The sequence below is a fragment of the Poecilia reticulata genome, linkage group LG14 (genome assembly GCF_000633615.1).
Source record: "Poecilia reticulata strain Guanapo linkage group LG14, Guppy_female_1.0+MT, whole genome shotgun sequence".
NCBI lineage: Eukaryota > Metazoa > Chordata > Actinopteri > Cyprinodontiformes > Poeciliidae > Poecilia > Poecilia reticulata.
In genome coordinates, this window is record NC_024344.1 from 11,105,225 (window position 1) to 11,116,531 (window position 11,307).

At 40.0% G+C, this 11,307-nt stretch overlaps 1 protein-coding gene across 1 annotated transcript in view; it reads left to right on the forward strand.

Annotated features, from left to right (window-relative positions):
- LOC103475832 (neuronal migration protein doublecortin) overlaps positions 1-11,037 on the forward strand; it is a 28,689-nt gene extending 17,652 nt beyond the window's left edge. The window contains exons 4-7 of the mRNA XM_008427745.2: positions 2,128-2,230; positions 5,291-5,386; positions 7,498-7,595; positions 7,837-11,037. Coding sequence (XP_008425967.1) covers positions 2,128-2,230; positions 5,291-5,386; positions 7,498-7,595; positions 7,837-7,893 — 354 coding nt within the window. The 3' untranslated portion in view covers positions 7,894-11,037. The remainder of the gene's footprint in view (positions 1-2,127; positions 2,231-5,290; positions 5,387-7,497; positions 7,596-7,836) is intronic.
- Positions 11,038-11,307: the final 270 nt, after the last annotated feature.

The following is an 11,307-nucleotide window of genomic DNA, read 5'->3' on the forward strand; positions in this document are numbered from 1 at the left end:
TCACTGGATAACACTAATGTGTTGCCTCTGATTTGGGGTTGGCAGAAAACCCAATTAGTGTTTGATCCCTGGAGTCAAAGCAGCGTCTCGGTCTTCCAGCGTGGATCTGTATCCGGGGAGTTTTGTGGGGGTGAGGAGTTTTTTTTTTTTTTTGTACAGCTGTTAAATGCCACGCCAACAAGTCACCACCGCCACCACACACTTTTAGCTCGTCTAGCAGGACTGAGATTCAACATGGCAGCTGGTGGGGTGGAGTGCTCTCAAATTATCTGTCGCTCATAGTTTAGGTCCGCATCACAAAGGGAAACCATCTCGACTGGGCCTGGCATCCACTCAGACACGTAGCCGTGATTCAGTTACATTATCGCTGCTCGATATGTCTTTATCTCGTAAGTTGGTATTTCAACAGGTATTGAATATCGACAGAGATGCTCCAGTGAGAATAAAGCAGCTTTTTGATCGAATGGCTCCAACAGGCATGTCAGGCTGTATAATGGAGAGTGGAGGAGAAGGTGTGGCCCACAGACATCTGTCCACTAAGGAGGCCATATTGTTTCAGCAGCTGCTGATTGAATAGACCCAGGGGAAGGAAGCGGAGGCATTTAAACATTATAGGAAAGGTGAAGCCTTTTTTTGTGTGTTCATGTTTTGTTACGTGAACAGAGTGCGGCTAACGGCATGAAATACAATGAGAGCTGAAGCTTCTGCTCACAGGTTTTTACTTGAATATTTTCACATGGATGGTCACTTTTTGTATTTTTACAATTTAACTTTATTGAGACATAATTGAATCCTGCAATAGAAAAAATATATTTTTCATAAAAACAAGATTTGTGATTAAATGTTCTTGGATAAACAAACATTTGGTATTAATTATTTTAAATTTTATGACTGATAATTTATTGTACATGTTGATGATGGACATATAAATTTAAATATTTTATTGATACTACTGTTAGGGCTCTACTGATCAAGTTTTCAGCATCATCCGAGGAATAAGACAAGCTCTCCATCTGTTATCATCAGCAATTCAATTTCAATTCATTTTAACAGAGAAATGGGCTCTTGATATTATATAATGAGAACAAATTTGCATGTTTTGACCAAACATTTAATTTTGCTTCATAAATTTCTATCAAAATCTTTTCCAAAACGTCCAAAGGAATTTTTCCAAATGTTTTTCTGCTTTTTTCCCCCCCTCAAGGTAAAGTTTTACAGTTCACATTTATGAACCTGGAGTTTAGCAGCATATTCTGTTTGAAAATATTTGCAAATTTAAATGTAATCCTGAACATACACTGTTAAAAGTTGCTGAAGGAATGTCTTTAACTCTATTAAATACGTAAATATGAATATTTGAGTTGACTCGAAGCTGGAGTTCATTTAGCCAGATGGATGCAGTCGTCTGCTTTGTGATTATTGTTTCAAAAGGCATTACGGATGTTGACTTAAAATATATCCAATAAAAACTCAGATTTTTGGGGTTATCATTATGGTATTGTGAGAAATTGACATGTATTGTGGTGCACCTTTAGGTTTGTTAATGTTTTATTTTGTTTTTCTTTTTGATAGTTTCCAAGACGCCCATCTAATGTCGTATCTTGTTCCCAATTTCATTCCACTTGAACTATCCAAAGCCTTCATGAACCACATTTCTATCAGCATTTTTTTAACATGAATTTTGAAGTGTTGCATTTGAAAGGTTGATAGAAACGGCAAAATTCAAAATAACCACAAAAAAAAAAAAGATTTTAACACACTTGCGTAGTTTTTGGCTTTTCTGAAGGAGTTAATGCAGTAAAGGGAAGATGGAAACACATTTGCTGAATACATTTGATGTAGGAAACCCTTTCATACACTGACGGTTCTGTTCTAGAGGCACAAAACTTGGACAAATTTATAAGTCTAAACCTTTCAACCCGGAGGGGATGACTCTCCATTTTTCCAAGATGTGATCAGTGCTAGTTGCACCCTTTGCATCTAGTTTATCAAAGCCATTTGTAGCATTAACGTCTGAAATTAATCCCGCTCCATCTACTTTTTTCTAACCAGTAGATGGAAACAAACCTAATTTCCATTTATTTTCTTAATTTCTTGTTTCTCAACTACTGTTTTCTCCCTTCAAAGGTCACCTGCCTTCAAGACTTCTTTGGTGATGACGATGTCTTCATTGCATGTGGACCAGAGAAATTTCGCTACGCACAGGATGACTTTTCACTGGATGAGAACGGTGAGCCTTAGTCCAACAGAGACGTCGTTTATAATGTACTTTATTACCAAAGTTACTCACTTAACACACCATAACATATGGATTATGTGTGTCATGACAGACATAATCCATAAAGTTTAATATTAACTCACTCTTTGAGGCTGAAAAAATCTCCAACTCTTCCAGGCAGGTTTGAGTATGCTCACGGAAATATTTTATTATTCTTGATAACAAGTCCCATAAGGTATTGCAATAAACTATTATTGTTTTTAAGAGTTTTTAAGGAATAATAATTGCATAATAAAGCAAGAACACGTTCTCAAACATCAATAACTTTAAATCCAAATGAACATTCAACCCTGGAACTGAAAGACATTTTAAATATACCAGATAATTAAACAAAACAGCAGAAATAAAATGAACAAAATTGTCCTTCCAAAAAAAACGGGCTAGTTGAGATCAACGCACCAGATTAAAGACTTTTGTCGTCCAGTTGTTGGTGGCTAAATAGAAAATGATAAATCATGCAAATGGAGATGATTGAGTTTCTTAATTTTTAATGCAATTAATTGATCGCTCATTGCAACAGGCCTAATCGTGTCACATCACCAGGCCTGAATTTGATGAGCTCCCGTTAGCAAACCATTTTCTGCCCGTCTATGGCTTGGATGCATTATCCGAAAATCTGAATTCAATCATTTCGGTGATTGATTGGATATCTTTGGCAGTGTAGTCCAGGCTGAGATGGTTGCATCAATCTTTTTCTCTCCCAACAGAAATAAATTCAGCGTTGGCATGAACTAAACAACAATCGATGCAGTAAATTGAGTTGGGGAAGGTATCAAACACGCTTAGAAGTATATCGGTCAGCTCAGTGAGATTTATAAGCTAATGCCTTGGTCAGCGTGGTCGCTAATATTCAAAGCTAGGTGAGCGAAAAATGAGGGATACTGACAAAGAGGCAGAGAAAGATGGAGCTGAAGCAGAGCTTTATCAGCAGCGAGCAGCTCGGAGGGAAGCGGGCAGAAGTCAGAGAGCCATTAATCTGTCCAGTGACGGGTGTAGGCCAGCTGATCTGTCGGTGCTGATACCGCTGTGAAGTCGAAGAGAGGAAAAGGTAAAGCCAGTAGTCTTGCTGAGTGTCTCTCCTCCCTGCAGACCTGAAAGACCTATTTTTAAAGTCCCTGTTCTACATAAACTCCTCTCCTGGAAACGTGCGGTCTCTTCCTCCGAACACAGCGGTGCTGCAGAGCTGACTTCTTATTATGTTTTCCTCCGTCCCTTCGCTTTGCCACGGAGATTCCAGTAATGATCTGTGTCCTTAATGTTCTACAAACTCCCCCGTGGACCCGAGCTAAATTGTTTCATTTAGTCTCTAACCTTAGGCCAATGCTGCAGAAAATGAATGAGGGTCTGCAGCATGCCGACATCACCGAGTCGGCCTCAGAGGAGCCAGCCGGGATGGGGGGGTTGGAGGGGTTGACTGCTCTGTATCACATGGACATTAAGTCTGCAGACATCATAAATCTTCCACACGAAGACAAATGAAAATGCTTACGTTCTCTGTATTAAAGGAGTCTAGGTTCTTGTCTGAGGAAAACCTGGAATGATTTGGTTTTTTGTTTTGTGACCCTTTTGATGTCAAAAATAAACCCACACTTCACATTTAGTGGGGTGGAGCAGAACGTATTTGCACCCCGTTCACTTTTGTATGTCACAAGCTAATTAAAAGTAGATTCTTACAAAAGGAAAATCCATGCAGATTAGCTCATGACTGAAAACATGTTTCCATCTTCGTTTGATTTACATTTCCGACTGTAAATCAAAAGTGCTACAACAACAGGCAGATGTGTGTCCAGTTGTTGTTCACAATTGAACTCTGGTGAATCTCATCATCCTTTGTGTTTTTGAAACGCCTAAAGGAAACGATCAGCTGATTGCATATAATTTAGAATGAAACGAAGCACTCCACTCTGCATTGGTGCAGAAACCAAAAATTCTCTGCTCTGAAAAAGATCAAGCAGTTTTCGTCACTATCAAACGCTTTGTGTAAAGGAAACATTACCATTAAAATGCAGCCGTAATTTCAAATGTAATTTTCTTCAAATCTAATCTTCGTGATCAGTGATCAGTCTTTGATTAAAAGTTGCTCTTAACAAACATGTTTAGAACCATCAGTTTTTGCATATTTCAGATTCTCATGTAGTTTTTGGTGAGTTGATGAGCAGAAACTGAATTTTACCTCCACTTGTTCAGTTCTGGTCCAGTGATCTGAGAGGTCAAGGTTCAAATTTAATCAGCTCAAMTATATTTTGATACAATATCAGAAATTTAAATTCAAAATAGTTTTCAAGCAAACCTGAACAATGATGCCAAAATACATCTTTGTGACCTTAACGCCAAACGCCATCATTACTGTGAAGCATAGTGGTGGCAGTGCCATGCTGTGGGGGTGTTTTTCTATGACCAGATTTAAAATCTATTTGAGTAATTTTGTAACACAAAAGTGTAAAAAGTGAGGCGGTGCGAATAATTTCTGGTGGAGCTGTTTATGCAGCTGCAGCATTCGCAGAACCAGGAATGTGATCTGACTCTGGGCTATTTTGGGAGACAGACTGCCAGTCTGAAGTACTGTCAAAGGAGCGCTGGTGACACACTTGCCAAACAATAGCGCACCAGTTTTTACGTCTGTATCCAGCAGCGTGTGAAGGTGAAGAGAAAGAAGACGGATATGGTGCGATCCCAGGAGATGGAGGGAGGACAGAACGTATAATTAGCATCAGAGGAGGGAAGGAGCGCAGAGGAGGGGGAGGGAAGGAGGAGAAGAGAGAGACTGACAGTATAAACGGAATGGAAGATGCTCTGAGGGAGGAGCAGTGATGTCTGCAGCCTGTCTGCTCTGATTATTACACTGACCCAGAATACCAAAATGTAAAAAAATAATAAAAATAAAATCCTGGAATGTATTCTGTTTTTTTACAGATCTGAGGAACGACGCTACGATCCGACACCCTGATTAATCTTCAGCCTCAGTCATTCGGTTTTTATTAGTTTTGATTTTCCTTTTCATCTGTCCCACAGAATGCCGGCTGATGAAGGGGGCGGCGGCCAAGGCCCAGCGCGGTTCGGTAAAGAGTCCTGGTCCGATCAAGCGCTGCAAATCTCCTGCTGACTCCAGTGAGTAACCGCCACCCGACGCCGACGTCGCCTTTCCTGACCGCGCCCCGCAATGAGCGCAGTCGAAGATCGGCAGAAAAACAACGAGGCAGCCTGCGGTGTTGTAAATGAACTAACATAACTACATGTGACAGCAGAGGGATTTAACTGACCTCTGACCTTATTCCAAGAGGCGTGGCGAGCATGTCAGATCAATAATGTATGAGGGAAAGGTGGCTTGCATCCAATGAGCAAATATCCGAGATGATTGGGTTTTAATGCATTTGTTGTGCTTGAAGATAAGTCCTCCTTTATCTGCAGGAAGGGAATCAGGCTCGACGGATGGATTAAACTACAGGATCAAAAAAATCTGCTCCTTTATCTTAGATCGCAGGACTGGATTAAAAAAAAAAAGCCCAGTTTAAATCCAGTCTTTGCTTATAAGTAATAATCTAGGATTTAGTATAATTGTGTTCAACATGCTTTATTGAATAAGAGAGGAAAAAGCATGAATAAATCAAGAAAAGTAAACAAAGACAACATGAACAGCTGTCGGCTGTTTGTTGGACAGACAGGTTAATATTTAATGATGTCCACTGAAACCCAGGGCGACTTGCTTATTAATTGTTTATTAGCATTTATTGTGAAAAAGGGCCTTGATAAAACAGGATTGTGCATCTGTCTGAAGATATCAACATCTCTCTGTTGGGATAAATAAATAAAAAGTACAGCAGTGGTCGGAACTGAATGTATGTTTTTTAATTATGTTGAAACAGTGATTCAAAATTTACCTGATTCATATATACTTTTTTCACCAACTAACAATTTGGCACAGATTTTGTATTTTTGGAATAACTTTAAGAAAGTTGAAGGAATATTTTTGCTAAATGTTCAGAAATTATCTTAAAAACTGGAGGAGCTCATTTTAATTGTCTTTTTTTTAGGTTTTTGTTTTTGACTCTGATATGGATTGCCTCCTTTACCCGTTCTTAAACCAGTTTCATGTTTAACTTCACAGTCCTGTTGGAAGACCCAATCCCTGTCCTAGAGCCAACAACATTTGGTTCAAAGTTATGGATTTGAAGGTTGTCATCCTTTATCATCCCAACTATTTTATGGAATATATTTACAACCAAAAAAAAAACCCCTCAATGTTTGACCACTCCAGAGATTCTCCTCGTCATTCTCTGTTTTTAATGACTGTAAAACCTTCACACATGGATAATTTGTGTAGATTTGGACAGCTTCAAATCTCAGCTGATTGTGAAGGTAGATCAGCTCCAGCCTCACTGATTCCTTGGTTGTTCTTGAACCATTTCCTGCCGTCTGAGGGTAAAAATTTAGATCGAAAACGACAGAAAAATGATCCCAAACACGCCTCAGACTGGTTTTGTAACACGTTTTAAGTCTAACATTAGTGATTTGTCATAGAATGGCTGTGAAACCTCTCTTTTTCAAAGTTCTGTGAGCCTTATAAATATTAAAATGTAAAGTCAAACTTTATTTGCCTTTGTGGAGAAAACATTACTGTGTCTCCTCTGCAGGCGACTGTCTGGTCTCTCTTGGCTTTTTGTCCCATCGCTGTGGGAGAGCTGCCCGTCTCTCGCAAACCAATTTTTAGGTTTTCCGAGGTAGAAGGGCTTTTGGAGCGAGTTTAACTTTTTACTTGCTTACTCTCCATGTAGCCGAGCGTTTAAACGAAGCCAACAAGGGCGGGTGGGGGGGGAAAGAGGAGCTTTATCCACTGTTTGTTTTCAACTCCGTGGCTCAGACTCAAGCTGGCCATCTGCTTCGGCCTTTTCATCTCTTATAGACAAAACTCTTTTAAGGCACTTACAACACACAGCTACATCACCTCACACCACTCTCGGATCTAAACAGAGGTTCCTAGCAACGATTCAGGACACAGACTGCGAGAATAAAATGTCGCCAAACTAAAGCGGCAGACTCATCAGGCTCCCGGCGGGCCTTTAGACGAGAGCCAGGGGAGTCTATCGTTCAGCGCTGACTTTTATGGAGAGCAAGGGGAAAGAAAGCGGTTTGGATTGGTCTTGCACGCTATCTAATCCACAGTACTCTCTTTTTCCCTCCTCCCTGTCTTTTCTTTCTGTCTGCTCCGTCGGATCCCTCAGCCAACGGGACCGGCTCCAGCAGCCAAATCTCCACCCCGATATCCAAACATTCCCCCACCTCCACCCCCACCAGTCCAGGCCTGAACAACAAGCAGAAGGTAACGAAACCTTTCCAATGTTCACGTTTCAGTCAGACTTTATATGAAAGGCCAACACAGAGTAGTGCATTTATGTGAAGAGGAAAGGCAAGTTACACATTTTTAATGGTGAAATGACATTTAAGTTTGTGATTTCTGACAAAATGTGAGACTTTATTTCTTTTTAAAGCAGCTCCATATTTTTATTTGCCGACGTCTCGACGGCGAGCTCACGGGTAACCACGCTGCGCTCTGCTTCCAGGATCTCTACCTGCCCTTATCTCTGGAAGATGAGGACTCTCTGGGAGAATCGATGTAACTTCCTTCCTGCAGCCAGCCTTCGTTTTGGCCTGAAACACAGAAGTTTGACACGTCTGCTGCTTTCCACCTTCACTCACAGTGCCACCAGTCGAAGAGAACCGCTCTTTGTCTCTCTCTCTCTCTCTTTTGGGCCTTTGACACCATTTGCTGCTTGAGAATAACAATCGGTTGTTAAACTCAGTCTCGTCAGCTCACTAATGTTCAGACACGATAACCACTTGATCGCTGTTTATGGATTTTCATCAGAATAAGTAATTTTAGACATGTCCACCCGGGGTACACTTTTAAATTTCCACTCAAGCAGCAAATGGGGGAATTTTCAGCCACACGTTGAACAACTTTTTTTTTTATTCACTTTACATTTTTGTGACTGTCCTCCTGTCCCTCCGTCCAACCGTTGAAGGTGTGAATGTTACTGGTTCCTAGTCTGAGGAGGAGGGTCTGTTGATGAGGGTATTTCTAAACCTGCTGTGTAAATACTGTGTACAGCCATCCGTCCACCATAACCTCTCTGCTCAGTGTCTGTTGCTGTGCTTCCATTTTGTCACTACAATGTTCAACCTTCACTTGACATGTCACAGGGTCACGGGGTCAAAGTAGACGAAAGAAATCAAGCGGTGATGGTTTGGGTTGTTGGGATTAGAGGGATTATCCGTCAGAAATGTTTTAAAGTAAATAAAGTATAATTTCAGAAAACTGTAAGCACTGAGGCTTCACACAGTGTGCAATAGAAATTTATTGGCATGAATTTTGCCCAGTCGGACCGAACGGGAAGATGTAAAGGCGTCGTCTCCTATTTCTCTAAATGTTCATGCTTCATCTGCTTTGACCTTTAGACGGTAGGCTATAAGTGGTTCGTACCCTCCGTGTTTTTCACAAGATGCAGTGCATGATATTGTATGAAACTTTTAAGTTTAAAAAGCTGATTTCTTTGTTTTGTTTTTTTTTGAAGGACCTAATGGTACATAAAAACAACCAAAGCAAAATCAAGTAGGCCCAGAATGCAGCTTTTATATCCTGAGCTGATTAATTCCCCTTTAAGCCACTTTATCACCTCCTTTTTGGTTCGACCGCAACTTGTGGTGAGTTTTAACAATAAATGGTGTCCGGCAGAAATATCAACAACACTTAGACTTTTTCCAGTTTTTGTCATGTTGCAGCCACAAACTTGAATAATACGTCTTTTGGAACCAATGACAGGTTTTCTTTCCTCTCCATTAAGTCCRTCCATTCCCACAGCCTGATGCTGCTGCTACCTTGTTTGATGGTGGTGGTGCCTTCACAGACCAGCTGGGTTAAAAAAGATTCAATTACTCATGGTTAGACTCTAGTTACTAATTGGATCACACTTGGAAGCACCTGGTTGCACCRTTTAATTAGTAGCATCACTGTACGTTTCTGTATACACGTTCACGCTGCACTTTTAAGTTTGTAAAAATGTTAAATATCAGCTTGAAACTTGCGGTTTATAGTTTCCTTTCCCTTCACAAATATGCGGTGCGACTTTGTCTTGGCCCAAAAGAAAGAAAATTTAAATTTTGTGGTTGCTGCGTGTCAGAATGCAGAAAGGTTTAAGCATCAGAACCGCTTTCGACCGGCACCAAAACCGGTGGGGTGGGGGGAATAAATCTCAAAGCCAAAGTGTTGTTTTGACCAAGAACAAACAAAACGGGAGGAGATGTAACGTTTTGATGGTAGTGAGCACACATGGAGCTGATGCATGTCTCATTGAAATAATAAATCCTCTTCATCTAAGGCAGGCCGTTGCATTACGGCGCTAAGGCAGTAGTGGGATTTCTCCTCTTTTTGCATGGCTCGGCATAGTTCAGGGATCGTGGGAGGGTGGTGAAAATATGTTTGTCTAAATTTCATGTGTGGGCTTAAAAGTTTTATAAAGCTTATTAATTTATATTAAAGGTACCTGTGCAGGATTCCTCATTTCCTTAGTTTAAACTTGCTCCGAACAAGTTTTTCCACGCTTCTGTGTGCAATTTTGTATCTCCATATTTCTCTTTCTGTCGTTGCGACTTCTTACGGCGCGCCCACTCTAAGGTGGAGATGGGAGTTTTACTTGGCAGGGAATCAAGCCTGAGACGTCTCTGAATCGAATGACTGAAGCACAAAAGCAGGGAACCACTAATTCATTTACGACAACAGATTTTTACCGGCCGGCCTCTCAAAACGATTAACCACCCATTCTCAATAGTCATAAAATGCTGCACATGTAGCATCTTTTCGATTAAGTACTATGCATTTGGATTCAACAGTTGCTGACATTATTCTCTTTGGTAGAAATTGCCTTTTTATTAAAATAAGAAGTGTGATTAGAAAGGAGCCTAAAGTGAGCTTTTTTTTATTTTTAATTTTTTTCCATTGTGATGAATCGTCTGTCTGGAAGTCCTGTCTTTAGATGTGACGCTGCGTCCGCCTGCTTGATGATCTTTGGTCGATGTTTTTTTCTCGTCAGCCTCAACGCTGAACACAAGCCATCACAATCTGGTGCTGTGACTCCACCTTTCTCCAGCAGGGAGCGCTGTTATGCCAGCACAACAACTAAAATCAGCAGCAGGGGGCGCGTCCCTTTGACTCCTATTTTATACCAATAAAAGGAAAAACACAAAAAGAATAAAAACAATTTCCTATTGCTTCTGTTAAACCTCACGCGCTAATGTTCTAGTTTCCTTACAACTTTTTACATCTCAACATATTTAAGCAGAAAATGTTTGTCTTGAATGAAGCGGCTGCCACCATTGAAGATGACTGGTGTGATTTATCACCATCAGTGGTGCCTTTCTTTTTTCTTTTCTAGATAAATGTCTTTTGATAAAAACAATAAATGGAACGCAAGAAGGCTTGTTCTTTAGCAGCTATTTGTAATAMATTTTTTTAAATGTCTTAAACGAAGAGGCCTCCTATCACACTTTGTTTTGTAGAGATACAGGACACTTTGCCATGGTGTAAATACACTTCTTTCCTCTTCTTTCATAATGTATGCCTTTCGGATCAAATTACTTTCTTTCTCTCTCTCTAAAATTGACACTGTTGTTTTTAGTGGTATTTTGCAATGTTACCGTGGCTTGTTTCAGTGCTTCATTCAATGTATTAACTGGTATCCTTTTGCAAATAAAACATTGGTATTTCACGTTGTGTTTTCTGTTCTTTACCCTATGAACATCTTTTAATTCCATTTTATTAATTTAAATGCTTGAAGGGAATCTGAAGTGGGATGATTACGCTCAGTCTTGGTGTCTAATTGTGTAAATGTTGAGTCTGAATATTTGATTTTAAAGTAAACGCTGGTAAGAAATGGGGCTCAAATGTTAAGTACTGAATCTAAAGAAAAAATATTTAAAGGTTTTTAAGTAATTGGTTAGTGGTTAAATGTGATAAATATTGAAATCAAAAATGCAAA